Raw genomic sequence first — 22,203 nt, forward strand, 5'->3', positions numbered from 1 at the left:
TCTGATCTTTCAGGAACTCCAACAATTAATTTTTCAGTTGTACCTGCTGTCACCGTTTCTAAATCTTCACCTTGTTTAGCGGTCAGTTATTTTGCTTCAACAGAAGGTCTGTCTGGATTTCATCTTTTTTTGACCATTCCATCCAAATCATTTAGTTCAGTTTTCCATTTATTTTATGGTGGCACAGTCTTTAAATTTCAGTTTGTTTAAAACTGTTCTGCTGTAATATATCAAGTCTAGACTGGAAATTGTCAGTTATGAAACTTAGTTATCTGCAGAGAAGTTAAAACTTGCTGGAGTTCCCTTTTTGTAATTATTTCTTCAAAAAAGTTATGGATAAATTCATTTGTAATTCTCAATGCAGAAGTTATGAGAAGAGTTTAAAAAAATATTACTTCTTTTGTCAAATTTACGATCACAAAGGTTTACAGTAGTACTTGAGAATAAATTGAAAAATATTAAATTATACTTGATATCTCTTCTCTGAGTTTTACTCTAATAAGTTCAGAGCACAGTAAAGAAGCTGTTACTCTGCCTCCGTTTTCACTTTGCAGTAATCTTAATGCTGTGATGAATCAGACAGAGTCATAGCAAAATATGTCAACCTGAAGACCTCTGCTGGATCCCATTCAAACCTCAGTAGTCTGAAAAATCTCTCCTCTGTACACGTAGCCTACTTCTAGCTTCCTAGAAACAGGACACAGCTTTCTGATTCCATACATTACTGCTGTAGCATCAACTTTAGTTACTACCTAGACATAATGACATTTTATTTAATCAGTTATGAGATCATAGGCCGAAGTGTGAATATTGATTTTTAACAGTCATAGCACTTCCAACACAAACATCAGTGACAAAAGATGAGCTCTATCTGCTCCTGTTGATAAGTTAGATAATTTTTGTTTCTTTTTTATCAAAGATCATTAACCAGAAAAGTGCATTTCTTTCTTATATACTTTAAAACATTAAAATATTATTAATTAGTGCAACTATAATCTGTTCATAATAAATTTTGTCTCACCTTGCCAAAGCTTCCTTTACCAATGGCTCGCAAGATTTGGAAGTGGTCAAAACTAACTGTAAATGATAAAAAAAAAAAGACAGAATATTTTTAAAATTTCTGAAAAAAAACATTTACAGATATCATGACATAAGGAAGTATTTCATATCAGTGCAACATCAAAAGTATAGTTTCAATCAAATAACCCCAGACAACAAAAATGCATCACCTACCTGCCTTACATCTTACCTGCACTTCCAGTGACCACTGTACTAACTTACCATTCATGACTGAGTTCTATCTTATGTGCACTTCTAATGACCACTGTACTAACCTACCACTCATGACTGAGTTCTATCTTACCTGCACTTCTAATGACCACTGTACTAACCTACCACTCATGATGGAGGTCTATCGTACCTGCACTTCCAATTACCACTGCACTAACCTACCACTCATGACTGAGTTATATCTACACATCTGATTCATTATCATTTGGTTATGTAGTTAAAGCATATTCACAAAAATGCACAATGGACATACTGATTGTGTTTTGTTTTAATTTTCCCAAGTCTTTTGGGTTTCTAATACCATGACAGGAATGGACTTCATTCCTAAGTCAAAGTATGATTAAAGTTCGTGAAATTAGTATTGTTTCAGTTTTTGATGTTAGCCAAGAGTGCTCTTCACAGCATCTGAAATGTACCCAGAAATTACTCCTCCTGCAATTCATAAGGAGTTACATGTACTGGTCCATATAGAGTTACTGTATACAGTGATGGTCATCACTAAGTAATGACTCTAGTGTTGACTACATGTCATGTCTATGGATCTTCACATGAACAGGGTGACTACAATTCAGTTTACTCATATGCAAATAAAATATCAGTGCATATATTTGGGTACCTACTTTGCAGAAATATTAAAAAAAAAAGACTCGAAAATTTTACCACAGCAGCTTTCAGTTTACTGAATGAGCAACTTTTCAAAACAGAAAAACTCGCTACATTATGCAGACATTTTATATACGTTTTGGTTTTGTTTACCAGATTACCTTTATCAGGAACATGGCCAATTTTAGAAGAGACCAGGGCAATTGGAGTAAGCTTTCACATAAATTTTCACATATTAAAGTAAACTTCTTCTAAACATGCATTTAAAATCACTTTGAATAGCCTTATTTATACATTGCACTTGTCAAGTCGCTCAACATTATAAAGAACAGGCAATAACTCTCCTTTTATTATATATGCCTACTCAGCAGAATGAAACTTAGTTAAACTCGTCAAATCATTAATAATTACTTACTGTACTTTACTGCTGGAAAAACATTTATTTTTTTTTTTACTTTGTTTTCCTGCATTGTTGTTGTTGTTAATCATATTGGATATACTTGCATTTTTCAGCTTTCTTTTTTTATTTCTTTAAGACCATTTTAGCCTTGAACAGGTTCAATTTGATAGGAACAGTTAATTACATTTGTTAGATACTGTACAATATAAGACAGAAGACAAAATGATACAAACCGAACATAACAGATACCAATTAAGCTTATTCAGAGAAATAATAACAAGGCAAAATGTACATGTAGCAGCAACAATTAGTCATTTGAATTCAAACATCAGTACAGTTTTAGGCGTAGAGAAGTAAATGAGAGCAAAATGCAGTAAAGCTGTACATGTATAAACATGTTGGGTGATAACACGGTATTTGTTCATATCAAAACTTCAACACTCGTATGCTTTGGTAAATATGAAAGTAGATCTTTTTTAAAGGAACTTAATTGAAGAAGTTAGGCCTGTATAGTAATAGTGTACTGCTGATCAATACTGTATTTCATTACTGTTGCTAATTGTAATATTTCCTTTGTATTTGTTTTATTTCTTGCAGCTTTGCCATTGGGGATCAACTGAAAATGGAATCATCCCAAACAGACTTTCTTGGTTAAGAAATATAATAAACAAGCAATGATCTGGGATTGTTTCAGCAATAAGCTAGTAATGAAAAACACAAATCTATAAAACTTGAACTACCTGTTACAAAAAACTCTTAAATAAGCCTTAGCATATAAGACATTGTGGACACCCTTCTGGTAGTACACTAGAATTATTGCATTGTTGCTCTAAAATAATGGCATATTTACTCTGGTTTATCTCACTGGTGCAAAGGTTAAAGAATAATTTGTAAAGCAATGGACAATGTGGAAATCTAAAGGAAAAATCAGATTTCCATTATATGTCTTAGTGACAAAGAAATAGAATGCTTATATAGACAGATACTAGCTTAGGAACTTTAATATACCCAAAAGATTGTAGTCAAAGCAAAGAAGTTAAAATATATTCCCAAAAGACTGTATCAAAGAGACAGAATGTGAAATATATTTCTCAAATTCATGTTAAAAGTAAAAGAAAAGGGCCATCAGCAAATTAATTATAGTTGGTTAAAGTTTCACTTCAGTGGAAACAGTTGTAACAGTAAGAGCTATTTGAGAACATTCTGGAGCAAAACATTTCCTTTAGGATAATGAAAGGCAGTAGTGATCAAAAGAACTATGTTGACCAGTCAAATGGGCATGACAACTTTAGGATTTAAGAGCAAGTGTGAAATAAATTAGCAAAGAAGCTCACAATAACCAAATGAAGAACTGGCTAAATCATCTAGAGAGAGAAGAAAGAGATCCAACACACAGGAACTGAGATGACATGAAGATTTTGAAAATGGCTTTACCAATGACATCTTACAAATCAAATTATTATGAATGTTGCACGATGACACTAAATGAGCACTATATTGTTCAAAATAAAAGGTTAATTAAACTCATAACAACAAACAAAAATTGAACAGGGTTTTTAATGCATTTCTGCATGGGGACTAAGCCCCTCTGCACTTCCAAATTTAAGGGCTTTGGCACTGTACCTTTCACATTGATATAAAACAACTCTACAATCTCAAATCCCCGAGGAAATTTATTTCCTATTTTCCAAGGCTTTGCAGTTTTCAGAGAGGTGGGAGTGCAGGGATATTTTAAAAATATTTTGTTGTGCATCTTAAAGAGTGTGATGCACCAAGTATTGTAGCTTTTTTCAGGATGTGCTGCTGCTCTAAATGTCCTTGTTTCACTCTAGCATAGCTGGATCTCAAGTCTGCGATTCAAAACAAATCAATTTTGATGATGTCAGGTAAACCAAAAATAATATATCTTCAGATTTTCAAACACATGGTAGATGAGTAACAGATTTCATTTTCAAATATGATAAAAATTAGAGTACAGCAGTGCAATATATGACAACACAGAGTTTGAGTCATTTTTAAAGAAGGGCATTGTGGCATTCATGGAATTTTACAGGGGCATTCAAAAGGCTAATATACAATGCACATTGATGCTATGCAGATGAATTCCTAAACAACAGCCCTATGTGATTAATAAATCATTGATTTAGGCAAATAAGCATGGCAATACAACTGTGTACTACTATAAGTTGTAGTATAAGTTGTAGAGTGAAAGGATTCTGCAAGCGAGAATACTCACAGAAGCAGGTATGATTCACAGTCCAAAACCAACAAACCAAGACACCTGAAGAGCTAGTGTTCAAAAATCATTCCACACCTTTTGAACAACCCAGTTTATTCCAAATACAAGAATGCATAATAGATATTAACGCGTAACTAGATCACTGAGTTTTCATCCTTGCAACACAGGACTTCATCAGATAATACCATACCAGAGAAAATTACCTCTATTTAAAGCCCCCACAATTAGTTTAATGACATAATTACACAATTTATCAATTAACTAAGTCAAATAATCTCCACATTGTGTACCAGAAAAAATCCACATCTGGCAGAGTTCAATTTGTAAAATCCATGTAAAATACTAAAGCTATGCTCATGATACAATTGATACAAAATATATAAAATGTTTAGACACACAAAATGTTGTAAAAAGCTCTGTTAAAAATAGTTTTCTTCAAAAAACTAAGTAAAACCATCATATTATATGTTCCCCCCACATATTTTCCAATCAAAGTTTGGCAGATCGGAGCTTAAGCACTGGAGCTAGAGAAATGTGTTCATTGAGACCTGGAAGCTTATTGGCTTCCAGTTTTAACTGCCAGAACAGCTCTCGGAATTCTATTCTAGTTTCCCAAGGGCCCCCCCTGGGATCAACTTCAACTTTTTCTAACACACAGAAGCTGAAAAATGCCATGGTACATATTAAACTGTGTTTATACAAAGCATTATTTTCATCCTGTTTCTTTATATCATTTAAGTGTTCATAAATATGCCTTTTGAACTTCCTAGTGGTCTTTTCGATAATAGATGGATAATTCCGATAAATAAATATCATACATCTAAAAGGCGAATGGTGCACAAATATAAAAAAATTATCAACAAATAAAATATTACATTCTTATTAAATTATCTTATTATTTTATTACCTCCCCATTGCTTTTAGTTTTAAAAGACATGCAATGGAGAGGACATCATTTGGAGAGGATTTAAATGATGTCCTCTCTATTGCATGTCTTTTAAAACTAAAAGCGATGGAGAGGTAATAAAATAATAATAGAATTTAAATAAAAATATAATATTTTATTTGTTAATTTTATGCGCCATTCACCTTTTAGATGTATAATATTTATTTAATATTTATATTTATATTATATTTTGTATGTAAAAGGTAGGTCTGTTATTTACTTAATATTAATGAGCTAGGGTGGTCCTTCTAACAGGCTGTTGTGGGATTGGTCTATACTATGATTGATGTCTTGATAGAATGTATTTATAGCTGATTTTATGGATTTGTTCTTATCTGATGAAGTTGAGAAAGTTCTTGATGAAAGCGCTCATCAATTTTTTGTTTTAATAAATAGTGTTTTTATAACTGTTCACAACCGTTTGCAGTCATCATTCATTACGAAGTACTGTTGGGGTGCGTTTCCAGTAGTGCCTACCCTGTGGCTTAATGTACACATAATGTCTATATCACTTACCTGTATGTCCTAAAAACATACAGATTGGCAAAATAAATACTATGTAAATAGTACAAATTCCTACACTACATAAATAAAAACGACATCTCATACTGATACCGCAAGAATAACGGATTAAACTATGACATTTACATGTTTCATAATACACTATTCCATATTATACAGTTTTGATGCTATGGGTTTTAGATGTTTTGGGTTTTAGATGTTGTGGTCTCGACGTTTTGAATTTTAGATGTTTTGAAGTGTAACCGATTCACATTAACAATTACACTACAGCAAGATACAGACTGAGTGTAGTAACATTATCATCACATGCATATACCATCACACACAAAAAAAGAAACTTACAACAGCAGGACATTGGTGTATAACATGCTATGGATTGTAACCTAATCAATATTAAACATAAGAAAAGCAAAGGCTGTGTTGCACCGACTAGCCTAACAAAGTACTGTGCTGAACATACATGCACAGATGAGCACACTAGCTTGCTGTCTCTTAAGGTAAGACTTTTGATGGCTAGCCACTTAAATCCCACTGGTACTCCTAACTAGTTTCTCCCATGTCCTTAACAGAAAGGTGGAGTAGACCCGAAGCAAGTCAGGACCAATAACACTTCTCGTACACATGGCAGAAAGCATCTACAGAACCCCCTGCCAACTGGATAGAATGATGCTGTGTTTCTACAATGACAGATTCAAGCAATTCTGAATGGCTAAGTCTAGTAGGGTTAAACCAACGGCAATGGAGGTTTAGAAAAGTGCCTGAAAGGATCTCAGAGATCATCCTTACACACCCAATCTATAGTACTTCTAATATGTCACTAAATTTTTGTAGATATGTGTGCCGAGATATATTTAGCATTATTTAATCTGTAAGAATATGGTGATTAAGGTTATTACTCTATTATTTTTAAGGAGGTAAGACAAACTTGCAGACCTCGATCAGCAAATTTGCACAACTCAAGTATTTCTGAGTTCACTTAATTCTGATTGCTCTGCTGCTAACTGATAAACTTACAGAAATGGAAGGAATCCAAAACCCCTACTACAACTAGTTCTTACACCAACTGTAACTGAGGAAATTCTATATTTTTTATAATTTCTTGATGTTCTATACACAATTAATTCAGTCTCTCTGTTTCTTATATTACATTGCGTGTTAATCTCCTATTCCCCAAAATGGTTGCTTTAGGGACTGGGATATTGATGTGTTTTTCAGTCTCTTTGTCCTACTCTCAGAATGGGAATTGGGCCTCTATGCTGCATCACAGCCTAGACATTATAAATCTGTTCTTACTTTCTCTCCATTTTGTTACAGAGACAGTACTGTCACTCTTTTTCAGATAATCTATGAAAGCTGAGCCTCTGACTCTAATTAGCTGAATTACACATCTCTACTTACTTTAAGCTTTTCAAAGCCTTTCTTGGTCCATTCTTGGTCCATTTGCAATGACCTCAGTACAAAGGATGTAAAAAATCATAAGGTTATGTGTTCTGAGATGTAATCTTTAAAAAATGTTAAGACCTATTATTCCAATTTGCAAAGTTTTAAAGTTGTAAGCTTGAACTGTAATATGTTTTATCTGCCCCTATTTCCTCCCTCCTGCTTCATAGCCAGCATCTCCCCTTTTCAACCTTAGGACTATGAGAGGACCATAATGGGCTGCTAATAAAATTAGTTTTTTTTGTTTTTTTCTTTTATGCCTCTGCAGTATGATACTTCGATTAAAAGTGATAGAAATTCAACCTATTTTCTCAATTTCCTGACTTTATATATTATACCTCAGATCCTAAGCACTGAATACATATATCTCCCTCTGCTCCTTTAGCAATTATAACTCCCTTTCCGTTCCTAAGCCATTTAAATAAATTGCCCTTACCATTTGAAAGTTGTCAGTATTGTAGAGATTTTGAAGTAGTGATAGTTTATTATTCATTTACTAAGCAGGTGTATTTGAAAAACCAAATAATTGTATCCAGAATTTATTGTTAGATAGCTCACATTATTCATGACATTTGATGCACAATGCTTCTTAGGTTAATGGCACAATATAACGTGGTGACAAACTGACATAAAATTAGTAATGCTGATAACTAGAAGAAAAATATGCTTTGGCAAATGCGTATTGGAACCAAATGTGACTTTTATACAGCCCTTGTGTAAGTCTCCTGACCAAAACTGTGTCCTTCAAAGATAAGTCTGTCAGAAATTATATTAGGCTTATCAAGGTAGACCCATATGGAAAATAGTCTCCCTTCAAGTAGTAACCACAAGAAAAATATACAATGCTTTATGATGACAACTCAAGTTAAGATGCAAGTTTAACCGAATAAATCAGACAAGAAGCAAGTTGGTGAGGAAAAAAGATGCATGTCTTTAGAAGATAATTTTGCTGCGGAGACATGCTATAAATCACAGAAAGCATAGAAAGATTTTCCCCACAAGGAACAAGAAGTAATACTGTAAAACACAGAAAGCATCCTCATCCACATGCATGTCTGTTTACAATTATTAAGATTTTCCTCTAAAACAAAGTCTTCATATGCAAATAAGGACATTTTCTAACTATCCAAAACTTGTCTTTCGTAGAATGCTTTTCAAGAGTTTACATCCCTCCATCTCAGGTTATCTTATACTGTATTAATTCCTTTCCTTCAGCAATATAAAAAGTGCAGCTCTACTAATTCAGACCTTTAAAAGAAACACACACATGCACCCCCTCACACACACACGCACACACATTCACACAAAAAATATAAACATATATATGGTTGATGTTCCATTTGGTCAAACGCTTTTTTTATCAAAGGAAAAAAGCCAGCTTGTGTTATTGTAAATCAGCTGACCAAACAGCAGCTAGCTTATTTATTTATCTTTATTTTGTTTTATTTTGCATTTGTTTACTGGGATAGTCCGACTGAGTAATAGAACCCCTTCTCAGCAGAGACCTGGGGAGAAATTTAAGTCAGTTGTTAATAAGAACACTAAGTGGTTGGTTTTGGTTGCCATCTGAATGTTTGCATTGTTGGCTGAGGCTAGAATGAACTTTGGTTTTAGGTGAGCAAGATGTTTAGGAATATAAAGGATTAGTTTACTTTTGTTAGGGGTTAAGAGAAGTTGCATGCTGTTTACTACAGAGAAACACTTGAGTATGTAGTTTCACGACATCTAAGTTGTTGGAAGAGCAGATAAGAGTGGAGTCATTGACATACTGCATAATCTCAGCATGTTTGGTGTTAGTGTGAAAATCATTTATAAAAATGCTAAATAGCAGAGGTCCATGACCGATCAGGACCACTGAAGACACTATTCAAATACAGTCTCAAAACAGGCTTTGTGCACAGAAACAGAGAACTGCAATGGTAATCACCCATACAGAAGGGTGAACCATCAATGGACCATGTGAACTAAAAACCCATTAGTCTGATGAATGTTGTTTGCAAATCCATGGAATGAATTATCATGGACATGATTAAAAAGACATAGGAAACATCCAGACTCCAGAACCAAGTCAATTTGGGTTCAAGTGCAGTTCATGCTTACTAAACATGGTCGACTTCTTTGAGAAGGTCACAAAGACCATGGATGAGGAGACAATGGTGCATACTGCCTACCTTGACCTGGCTAAAGCATTCGATGCAATACTCCCCACTTGTGCATTGTAAATAAACTTAAGCAATTAGGCATTAATCCCTATATAACACACTTGATATCCACATGGCTTACTGATAGGACTAAGGAAGTTAAGATTGGTGAGACCACCTTCGTAAAGAGACTAGTCACCAGTGGAGTCCATCAGAGCTCTGTGATGAGCCTGCTATTCTTGGGTATCTACTTCTTGGAAGTCAAGACCAATGTCAAAGGCTCTCACTGACCAAGTTCACAGATGATTGCAAATTAGAAGCAGTCACAGAATTCCCCAAGACACCTCACAGCCCTTTTTTAATACTCAGTCTCCAACAGACTACTTTGAGGTGATCTATGCCTGGCATACAGGCCATCCTTGGATCCCACGCTAATGGACCTTTTGCATATATGTAAAATGAACAGTGTGTCAGAACCAAGGATCTAAACTTGCTTGTGACATAAATTGGACATGTCAGAGGGATAAATATGTATCTCAGAGAATTCCCTTTCTCTAGAATTGACTTCCCATCTATGTAAAGCAAAGTTCCTCCCTAAACCTATTCAAGTGAAACTTGGACCAGTGGGGTGGGAAATTGGAAATACATCCTGGGTCTGGCACCTGTGTCCTTGATGGACAGAGTCAATCACTAATCCTGCCCCTGCTAACACAGACCCTTTGTGTAAATGATGGGATACAATAATCATGAAACACAATTGAGTTGCACAGCTTGGTTTGTAAAGACCCTTGTGGTCCTCAGCCTAGCATAAACCTTTAACCTATGAAGTATAGATCCTTGGGGAACCCCTATGGTAACATGTGTAAAGGAGGAAAAAGTGGATTGCTATCTGACTGCTTCATCTCTGTTTGTTAGATAGTTATGCAGCCAGTGCATTGTTGGGCTACTAACACCACAGCTAGACAGTTTTTCTAATAGTTTTGAGTGGGAAATATATCAAAAGCCTTAAAAAGATGAAGGAAGAGTAAGGAGACAAAGTTACACGTATTTCTATATTGATTTAACTGCAGTACAGTTCAACTCTTATTTTATAGATAGTACAACATCTCTAACTAAGGATTCCTCAATGTTTAATCCCAGCCCTGCCCAACAGCCATATATAACCACATCCACTTTCACCTTCAAAACTGTGCCCACCACATCATGTATAAAACTACTCAAACTTAAACTGTGCTCTTCTTCAGCTGATGAGTTTCCAAGCAAGTATCTAAAAAGAGCAGCCAGTAGCATTGCCTATCCTGTCTCAGGCCTCATAAATACTTCACTCCAGAATACCATGTTCCCCTTTCTCTAGATAAAGACACACATTATCCCTCTGCACAAATGAGGAAATTCAACAGACATTAATAACTTTAAACCTATAGCAATCTTATCTCCCTTTGCCAAAATACTTGAAAAATGTATTCAAAAACAATTGTTAGACTTTCTCCTACAGGAAGAACTCATGTCCCCTACCAACATGGCTCCTGTCCTTCCCATAGTAATAGCACTGCCCTTCTAAACTATATAGATACTGTCAATAAAGCTTGAGATAATGGCAAACTAGTCTCTTCCTTATTTCTAAACTTGTCTAAAGCCTTCGACACACTTTATTACTGCAAACTTCTGCTTCACATGTGATCATCAGGTCTCCCTCAGTGTACCTTCTGTGGTTCAAAAGTGACCTGTCCACTAGGTATCAGTCAGTAAAATGGCACTCCATGCTCTTTCTTAACTCCCAGTCATCACCGGTGTGTCCTTGGTCACCTCCTCTTTAACATTTTCACATACTTCCACACAACAGGCCACCCTAATAAAATACACAGATAATTCCACTCTCATTTGCACATCTGACAACATGGTACACCTCCAAAAATTTACTCCAAAAGCTTTAACAGCCATTGAAACATGGCTTTGTTACTCACAACTCACGCTTAACCCAAAAAGGGCCAAACTACTATTTTTTTCCTCCAAATCCTACTCTCATGAAAAAAATCCTCTCTCTTGATAATACAATCACTGAAGTCACTTCTCATAGCAAACTATTAGGTGTGACAGTGGATGATAATCTTACATTTGACCTGCATATACAAAATTGCATAAGAAAAACTTAAAATCAAAAACTAGGGATGCTTGCAGAGACAAACTTTCTCAGACACAACTAAAACTACTCTTGCCACTACTCATCTCCTCCTGACTCTTCTTTATGGTGCTCCTATCCATACTAACCTCCAGACTTCACAAAAATTAAAACTTGAACAATGTTATAACAAAGTTGCTAAATTTGCAGCACATTCCCGTTTTATATCCCACCACTGTATAATACTGAAAAGCCTAAACTGGTTAGAATTGCCACATCAACTAATATATACACAACTTCTTACCCCCTATAAAATTATACAGCATCCATCTGTCTGTCCAGCACTAAAAAACATTCTAAACTACTATGTTCGCAGTCGGTCATTATGATCCAGTGACCAAAAACTCCTGTTAGTCTACGGGCTTAGCAAATTTGCTGGGCACTGTCTGCACTGGTACAAGGTTGCCAAGGCCTGAAACTTCTTACCTATGTCTATCAGGTGTATGCCCTCCCTCCCATCTTTCAAAACTAATCTGAAAGACTTTTTGTCTAAAGTCGAACTCTGTTCTTGCTCAAATCCAGAATAAACTATATCCTTAAATGTGATCACGTACCTTTTCATTCCTTATACCTCCTTACTCTCTCTTCTTCACTTACTTCCTTACTGCTATCTAATTCTCTTCCCTGACTTTCTCTCTAAATAAACCAGAAACTTGTTTTTTCCCTCATCTCATATTGCAATTCCTATTTGTATTAGATTAACTTACCTTTACTTTCTCTACAAACTGTGTAGTGTCTTTAAATATTAAATGATTGTCACACACCTTGTATCAATTTGTATCCAATGTTTTTATATTATGTCTAATTTGTTATAATTATTTAAAACTAAAAATGTTTTTATTTTATTTTTGAAGACTGTAAAATTGTTGTTCTTAAAGTGTTTTGTAATAATTTGGAGCTTTTCTCTTCAGGCTTCCAATGAAAATGTGCTTCTACTGAGACGGACATTCCCTGTAATCAAATGTCAATAAGTAAATAAATAAATAAATACATAAATATATTTATAATACTGGTGAAGCTTAATATGGCTGATAGTGGCTAGGATAGTGATTTATCTATAGTGAAAGATACTCTTGGATTTTCTATCTTTGTTTAATGGCAAAATGTATGATTTTTTTCCATAGTGTCAGTACGTAGCTTCCACGGATAGATTTTTACCAAAATGGAGATGGGATAAGCTGGGGTATCTGCAGTAACTTTTAAATATTCAGCAGGTAGGCTGCCAGGTAGTTGGTTTTAGTTTTTGTATAAGTTTATTTATTTATCCTGTATTGACTGGATTACATCATCTAGGCTAGTAGTCTCTTTTCAGGAGAGAACTCAGGTAGTATTTATACTACTAGGAGAAATTTGGCCAGGGCATCAGAGAACTTCCCCTATTCTTTTTGATAGGTACCTTGGGATCTTTTATATCCAACTGAGCTACTATCAACTAAAGAAGATGGGACCTTGGTTTAATGTCTCTTCAAAAGGGTGACATACTCAGGAGTGTAGAATTCCCCCTTATACACACTGCATTGTCAGTAATTCATCTACCTGGTGTGGAAGTAGAACGCAGAGCCTTCTGCACTAAAGGTAAATGCGCTACATATTGTTCCCAGTTGCTCCACTGACGTAAAATGGGTGGAGATGGGTTATATAGTGAAAGAAATTGTTAGTTTATTTACATGGGATAAAGTTAGGGGGGTAAAAATGTTGTTGCCTTTGATTATTGACTTACAGACTATATAAAAGAATGGGTCAGCTAGGCTATAATTATGGTTGAGAGTGAGGGAGCTCAGTTGGCTAGGTTTCCCCGGGTTTAGGAGACATGCTATAGATGCCCAGAAAGGTTTGGGATTGTGTTTATGTATTCCTGAAGTGAGATGTAATACGTTTTTTAGTCTAGGCTCTTTGTTAGATTTCTGATTTCTGTTTAAGCCAGTAGATTATTTTGTGTTTTAACTTTCAGCCATATTTTCTATGGTTTAATCCTTTGTCCAAGGAACATTTTAGTTTTCTTAGATAACAATGGAGTAAGATACAATTTAAGTCTTTTAGTTCTGAGTGGAGCTTGTTCATTAAGGACAGAAACATCTTGTTAAATCTGGCTATGGAATCATCTTGTGGTATTGTTTTTAGTAACTCCCAGTTAAATAATCGCAGTGTGGTGTTGAATTTGTCTTTCTGAAATGTAATACGGTTTCTTACTTGATTATACTGATGGTGTTGTTTGTAGATATGGCTACGATGCCCAACTACAGGTGATATGAGGTGGTCAACTGAAGCATGTGGGAGTGTGCCTGAGGAAGTAATGCTATTTGGAGGTGAGGTAATGATACAATTTAGAAGAGACTCCCTTTAGGCATTATTGCTATATCTGGTAAGTGTTATTAGCTGTACAAGATTGTTATACAGCAGGGATCTGGAAATTTGCCTTTTCCCCTCTGCAGTGTAATCTTGGAGTTGATGTATTTAATTAGCACGGGGGGTGTGGGTATTTAGCTCAGAGCTTGTCCCCCCCTGAAAAAAATGTTTGATTTACTTCTGCTTAATTTTGAGTAAGCTGATGATTGATCAATTGTATTTTTGATCAATCACTTAAGTTTTGATATTTTGTGTTTTCAGTAAAGGAACTTACAACCATATAAGTACAGTGAGAGCGAGAGAGAAAAAGAGATGTGTGTGTGTGTGTGTGTGTGTGTGTGTGTGTGTGTGTGTGTGTGTGTGTGTGTGTGTGTGTCTAAGGTGAACACTCATTTGGATGTAAAGTGTTTGTGGACATAAAAAAGAGAATGCACAAATGAGCGAATCACATATGGTTGAACTGAGTTTTATATAGTGCAGGTATTAATGTTTGAATGAAAAAAGTGGTGATTGTAAAAATGTGCAAGAGTGTGTTATAACAGTTGGTGTGTATGTGTTCAAGGGTTAGGATTGGGATAAATCCAGTGCTTTCTGGTGTGTGTGCTCTCTGTTCTTTTGTTTTGTGAAGCTGCACAGTTAGAGAAAGGGTATTAGTAATATAATATGCAGGGTTAGGGGTAGGATTGGGGTGCATTTACGGTTAGCACATATGAGTAAGGTAAGCCCTCCTACTCATCTGCTCTAACCATGACCCTAACCCTACCTCTGCCTCTAACCCTTTACATTCAGCTACTAAAAATCCTTTCCCCAACAATAACACTACAAATATGGCACTTTGCTTTGGTTTTGTAGCTGGGGTTTGCTGATACAAAGCTTTCTCTGTGGGACAGAAGTATTCCATGTTTTGTAGTACCATTTGTGATTCTCTCTTTTGCGATTTCAACTTTTCATGATATAATAATATATAATCACATATGAATATATATATAGTCATATAGTCAGGTATATATATATATACATATATATATATATATATATATAGTCATGTGTGCATCTATATACATATATATATATATATACATATATATATATATATATATATATATATATATATATATATATATAAACACACACACACATTTTATATATATATATATATATATATATATACACACACACATACATACACACACACATATGAGTGTTATGTGTATGTGTGTATATATATATATATATATATATATGTATATATAAATATATATATATATATATATATATATATATATATATATATATAGATCTATGCCAGATTATCAAAACTTCGAAATTCATTTGGCCGAGACTATATGATGGAACTTTTAACATTAAAAAAAAAAAAACAGAAAAATTTCTGTGAGATTGCACTATATTGCAGAAAAGGGTAAATTTCCATTCTGCACTGTACCTCAATCTCCATTCAAAGCATATGAAGTTTCAAAACTTTGATCATATAGGGACCCCTCTCTCTCTCTCTCTCTCTCTATATATATATATATATATATATATATATATATATAGGGGTCTACTTCTGAAATTTAACTTTCAAAATGTTCATTTATGTCTGATTGAAACAATAAGATTGAAGTTTTGAAACTATGAAATTTAAATAAAAAAAAAATAAAAACAAAAAATCTTATTTTATATACATTTTTGTAGGGGTCAAGCCCTCTGCACCCACATCCCCTGCTAATAAAATATATCAATTCCGAGACTGCACTACAATGAGGGAAAATATTAAATATACCATTCTGCACTGTACAGTGATCTCCATTTAAAAGGCTCAAGCTTGAGGCACAATGGTAGAACATCCTGATTCCAGATCAGAAGGCTGTATGTTCAAATCTCAACAGTTTCAATTTATTGGGTTGGGGTTATTATAATGGTTAAGATATTTACTTCATCGAGGCAAAGTACAAAGTTGGCTAGGCTTAAAATAGCCCTCAGCTAACCTAATACATCCCCCCTGTGAAGTTATGAACTTGTAAATGAAAATACAACCACCACAAAATGCTTTGTTCTTGTATTTATACTGCCAAATGGTTTGTTACATTTAATAATGGCTTAAAATGACTGATATATGTCATTTTATAGTTGGGGAATATTTTTAAGCCTTAAGCAATTACACTTTGCATTTTAATTCTAGAATTAGAATATATATTCTTATTCCCATCCTGGCATCTTCAGTTTTCAGTTGCTGTTTTTACAGTCACCTCTAGTAAACAACTTTGTCTAATTCTCAGTCAAATATTAGCCTTTATACAAAGCTTTCTCTGTGGGACAGAAGTATTCCATGTTTATGTATGTACCATTTGTGATATATATCTATATATATATATACTTTTCATATATATATATATATGTATATATATATATATATGAATATATATATAGTCATATAGTCAGGTATATATATATATACATAAATGAATTTCGAAATATGTGTGCCTACAAAGCTATCACCTCAGTCTGAATTTTTATGCTAAACCATACTATTGCAAGAGGACCCCCCCCCCCACTTTTATCAGTGAGCATCCTCCCAGCAGAGGTTTCATCTTCTCAATACAAAGCCTAACTCACTCCAAAGGGGCAATGTAAGAATAATGTAATACAATACAATTATCTTCACATGCAAGTACATAGACCTTCAGCCTTCTTAAATTCTGCAGAAAACATATCAGAAGTAACTATCTAAAACTTACAAGCTTCTAAATGTTTGCTTTTTCTAATCAGGTAGTGAAGTTCCAAGCACTAAAGACAATCTGAAAACAATTTGCTTTTCCTGCTGTTCTTACTCATACTTTTTATTGGTCTTAAATTATAGCAATTCTTCAATTAAGCTCCAGCAATAAATATACACTATTGTTGCTACAGGGGAAATATTGTACCCATATTCCCCTATGAATTAAGAGTCTAGCTTTGAGGTCACACTTTTAGTGGAGAAAGGTTATCGATGCAGACGTCTATAGGCATTAAGTGTTGACACTTCTCAATCAAGGTGAATTCTATGAGTTATTACTTCAGGTGGGTGCCACCCTTGAAAAAGTGTTATATTATTATGCTTCCAAAGTCATTATTTTATTATGTTTACAAGGTCCTTGGCAATATCTTTTTGATAAGTTGAACTTTTCAATAGGTCATTTATGGAAAATACAGTTCTTTTTAGAATATTTTCTGTCTATTGATATGGACCCCCCATAAATCAGATGTGATGTGCATTAACATATATGTAAATTTCTATGGACTGACATACCGACTGTACCCAAACTGTACATACACTAACAAAGTTATTAGATATAAAGTTTTTTATGTTAGCTGCTTTGAAATTAGGATTATACATTTTTTTGCAACAAATGGAGGATTTTGAACTTCTCCAGTCAGGCCTTTATAAGTGTCTGTAGTTTCAATATTAAAATAATAGAAACAAATTGGGATGGTGGTCTGCTTGGTGGTTGTAATAAGTGACAAATGGTTTGTAAATTACTTGCTTTCCAGACTAGTGAATGTTTCCCGTGGTTTAGCTCATCTCCTTTTCAGAAATGGGAAAGATTCTATGATTCACTTTCACTGTTGGTAATGGACACCTGTTGATTCAGACATTCTGGGACCATTCTCGCTCACAATAATAAGGGATATACAGTCGAAAAACTTTTGGTCTGGTGTTTCTGTCCTCCACAGATCTATAACATAATTTCCCAACTAGTTCTTCCCTTTGCTGATGATCTCAGGAAAATTAAGTGACTTCCTGGGAACATGCATCATTGTCTTGCAAATCTCTCCATTCCTATTGGTAAGGAACTGTGGCATTAAAATGGTATTGTGGAAAAATACCTTTGTCTTGTTTTTTCTAGGGACAGTATCTCATCCTATTTCCCTAGAAATAATTACAATGGGCTGAGATTATTCATCACGATTTATTATGCGTCATTGGAAAGCTAATATCACCCCTTCAAAAAAAAAAAAAAACCCAAAAAATCAAAAGAAAACAATAGGGCCAAATAACCTACTTATCTATGGTAGAATTCAACTAGTTTACAACATGGAACAGTAGAATGAAGGTTGCACAGCACTGCTATGTGTCACATGGTATTAGATCTAGTTTACAACACGGAGCAGTAGAATGAAGGTTGCACAGCACTGCTATAAGTGTCAGATGGTATTATATGATCTAGTTTACAACATGGAGCAGTAGAATGAAGGTTGCACAGCACTGCTATAAGTGTCAGATGGTATTATATGATCTAGTTTACAACATGGAGCAGTAGAATGAAGGTTGCACAGCACTGCTATAAGTGTCACATGGTATTAGATGATCAGGTGTAAGTTTCAGCTGTAAAGGACAAAAATATCTGATAGAATCAGATAATGGTAGACTTTTGGAGTTTTGCTAAGCTTATATGTAACACAGAGATGGGATATGCAAAATCACAGTGCTGACTCATTGTTAATGAGAAATTATAAGAAGGCACAAGACTTATTTGTTTAGTTTTCTTTCCACTGAGGAGCACTGACATATGTTTTGTTAATGTCTACAAAGATATAGAAGAAGAAGATAGCCATCAGAAAAAGTGCATTATTATGTTGCTGATTAACACTAAATCCAGAAATAATTCGGAGTTTTGGTAGCTTTTTAATCAGATGTATGAAATGAAATGATGCTTTGTTATAAGCAATGCTTCGTCTGCCATATCATTACCCAAATATTTTGCAAATTGATATGGTATTAATTGTTCTGGGAAAAAGTAATAAAAGGACATACTAAAAAAATCAAAATTAAATCAAGAATTCCAGGAGATATGAATTTTGGATTTTCTGTTTCATACAATTTCCATCAGTGCCTTCTTGTTGACTATTTGACTTAGTTAAATTATTGTATATATGATTAACTTCAGTTTTCTTATCTGACAAACCCAGAATACCCTCCAGCTTTCTTTTAAACTAATTCTTCACATTACACAAACAACTATTGTATATTATTGGCTAGTTGGCACAAAAGATAAATAAATGAAATAAAGAAATGCTTCTCCCATTGCTTGAAACCATTAGTACATAGCTTAAATAAATGGATGTGGTCTGTACTTATATATTTCACTTTGCTTTATATATTTTATTTTCCCTTGGCATTATAAACAATGCATATGACTGCTTGCTACCACCACACTTTATTATACTATATTAAATCTGAATTAATTCTTCATTTAAATATCACTGCAATTCATGCTCTGTAGTGGCAATACCCGTGCTTTATAGTTGTTTAAAATAAATTTCTCAGTAATGTCTTTGCTTAGCCCCCTACCAGACTTTCACTGTCACAAGCTGCTCCTGAAAATGCTATCCATTCTTGTAACTCAAACACAGTAAGTAAATAAAAAAAACTAAATGCTATCTTTTTTCAGTCAGTCACGGACATTAACAGTGTTAAAACCAGCAGATCGTGATGATGATGAGTAGTAAAGGTTTTGGTGAACCATTCTAGTCAAACATGAACAGTGCTGGGCAGTGGCCAGAATGAATACCACACACACCAGTCTCTTATGTGCATTCACAGGAGACAGGCTGCTCCTAGCTGCCACAATGGAATGTTAATAATGCTCCCTTCCAAAAACTCAAACCAGTAAAGGTGGAATGGCTTCATTGCCCTCAAGCTTATTCATTAAGTAAAACAAAATTGTCAACACAGAGGTATACTTAGTCCCATGGGATGCAAGTTATAATTATATAAAATATTATAGTTGTCCCCAATTTGTCTAGTGATAATTTCTTATCACCCCATCTGTCCGAACAGGGTGCATTTAACACAAAATCTACTTGTACAAATTAAAAGCTAGATATCTTTTGATTCTTCACATTATGCATGTGTTATGGAGTACTGCATTATTTCCATTATAATGTCTGCCAGTGTGCCACTTAGTTTCATCACAATTATTGCAAAAAGTCATATAAACAGCAGGTATACATGTTTTAAACATGTTATAATATTTTTTATCAATAAACAAAATCACTATCATAAAGCATATTTGAATCTTTTTCCACCTCTATGGTAGATTTTTTAGATGTTAGAGTAGAGAGGGGTGTAGATCTGACCTTTAATACATGACTTTTTAGGAAGGAATCTTATAGGTATTAGTTCCTCTATAGATCAAAAATGCATCCTACTTATATTTTTAAAAAAATAGTTAGAGGACAAGGCCTGTGGATGTCTAGGCTGAATGTGAGTGACAGTGGATTTCTGAATGCCTTAGAAAGACTGAGGGATGATTTTATTGAGAAGGGCTATAGAAAACACAAGACAGAGGATGGCCTTGCCCTTTGTAGGCAAATGAGGGGCACTAGAGTGAGAACATACTTTTCTTTGCATGGGGATGATTGTGATGGTTGTAATGCATCCAAGCAATGTTTTAAGTCCATCCCTATGTTTTTTAGTAGTTATTCGGAGGCTATTGCTGATAGTTTTAGGAAGCTTTGGCCAGTTTTACCTTATGGATGATAAGATAAAGAATTTAGTAGGGGTGCATCCCCATTTTTGTTACACGAAAAGGAAATCTTTATACAACTTCTTTGTTATCCTGGTCAGTTTATTAAAACAAAAGTTGATGATAATGTAGGTGCATACCTCTGTGTTCAGTGTAATTTTTGTCAATATGTTGACAATAGCAGTAGTTTTAAGCACCCAGACACTGGATGTGAACATCATTTTAACATTGAGGCTGACTGCTTGTTTTATATAGGTAAGAAGAACAGGAGTCTAAATTAATGAATTAGAGAACATATGTATCACATTCGTAAGTGCAGTAATGTGAATGCCTTGGCAAAACATGTCATTGAGCATGGTCCTCTGCATAATTTTAAATTTATAGTGACTGACAGGGTTCATAAATCAGCTCAGTTGGGTGATATTAGTAATCTCACTGAGAATTCCGAGCTTCATTGGATAAATCAGGCTACGGTCTGATAGAGGCCACAGGCTTAATGAGCATGTTCCATTGAAACCTGTATTGAAGAAGCATAGATTGCTTAGACAGGAATTTCCTTTATTGTATTTTATTGTATGTAGCTGTGTGTTAATATTTTGACTATAGCAGACACTTTAACGAACAGCAGATGAATACCTTGCTACTTTGTATTCACTTATAGTAGTGGGAAAACAGATTTGATTGGTACATCATGTTCTCAGCCTGAAAGTGATTGGTGGGCTGTTTCAACTGTAATGATTATTGGTTTAAATATTTGAGTTATGTGACTGATTTTTTAATGGTCTGATGAAGAGATTTTGAATCATGAAAGCGGTAACTTGTTATATTTGCCTTAATAAAGATTTTATTTCTTGTTTTTAACCCTGGTCATGTATCAGTATATTATATTGTTTTTTTACAGCTTTTATTGGAAATTTTGTACTGCAAATAAGGTGAAATGCTCTCAGCTGACAAATTTCATTAGAAAGGAACTCACCTGAATGAAGTAAATCACTACAAGAATCAAGTTTGCTGAGTTACAATTAACTTGGTTCTTTATCAGCTGTTAAAATCTGCTAATTGTCAAGAATACCTTAACTCATTAGAAAGTGTTTTATATGTCATTACAAAATGTTTAGGGCACCATTGTTCAAGCTAACATCTGGTTTGTATGAAATGACACATTTGCTTCTATACAAACACCTATATGATTCCCTAGATTCCTGCCATATTATTAATTTTTTGTAACTTCTCTCGAATAATCTATAAATTATTACATATGCCTCATTGTAATCATTAAATGTAGTATTCTTGATCGCTCTAGGCATTTTGCCATACGGGTGCATGAATTAAATGAGGGGGGATGGGCACTGTCCTCATACCTCAAGTATTTATTGAAGTAGGCTTTCTAACTTGCTGACCACATTTCTCTCTAATGCTGTTAACATGATATCTAAATAGTTAACCTTGTTAAAAAGGTACTGCATTTAGCTGTAATCCCCTGTGTGCTATGATACAGAATACTTATTTATGTGTATGTGTGTGTGTGTGTGTGTGTGTGTGTGTGTGTGTGTGTGTGTGTGTGTGTGTGTGTGTGTGTGTGTGTGTG

At 34.4% G+C, this 22,203-nt stretch overlaps 1 protein-coding gene across 3 annotated transcripts in view; it reads right to left on the reverse strand.

Moving 5' to 3' along the window:
* LOC122799824 (serine/threonine-protein kinase 32A-like) overlaps window positions 1-22,203 on the reverse strand; it is a 1,819,471-nt gene that overhangs the window by 1,559,547 nt on the left and 237,721 nt on the right. For all 3 annotated transcript variants that reach the window (XM_044069142.1, XM_044069143.1, XM_044069141.1), the window contains exon 3: window positions 1,022-1,077. In XM_044069142.1, the coding sequence (XP_043925077.1) occupies window positions 1,022-1,077 (56 nt within the window). The remainder of the gene's footprint in view (window positions 1-1,021; window positions 1,078-22,203) is intronic.

The sequence above is a fragment of the Protopterus annectens genome, chromosome 4.part0, assembly GCF_019279795.1.
Source record: "Protopterus annectens isolate FY-2018-M chromosome 4.part0, PAN1.0, whole genome shotgun sequence".
Classification (NCBI taxonomy): domain Eukaryota; kingdom Metazoa; phylum Chordata; order Ceratodontiformes; family Protopteridae; genus Protopterus; species Protopterus annectens.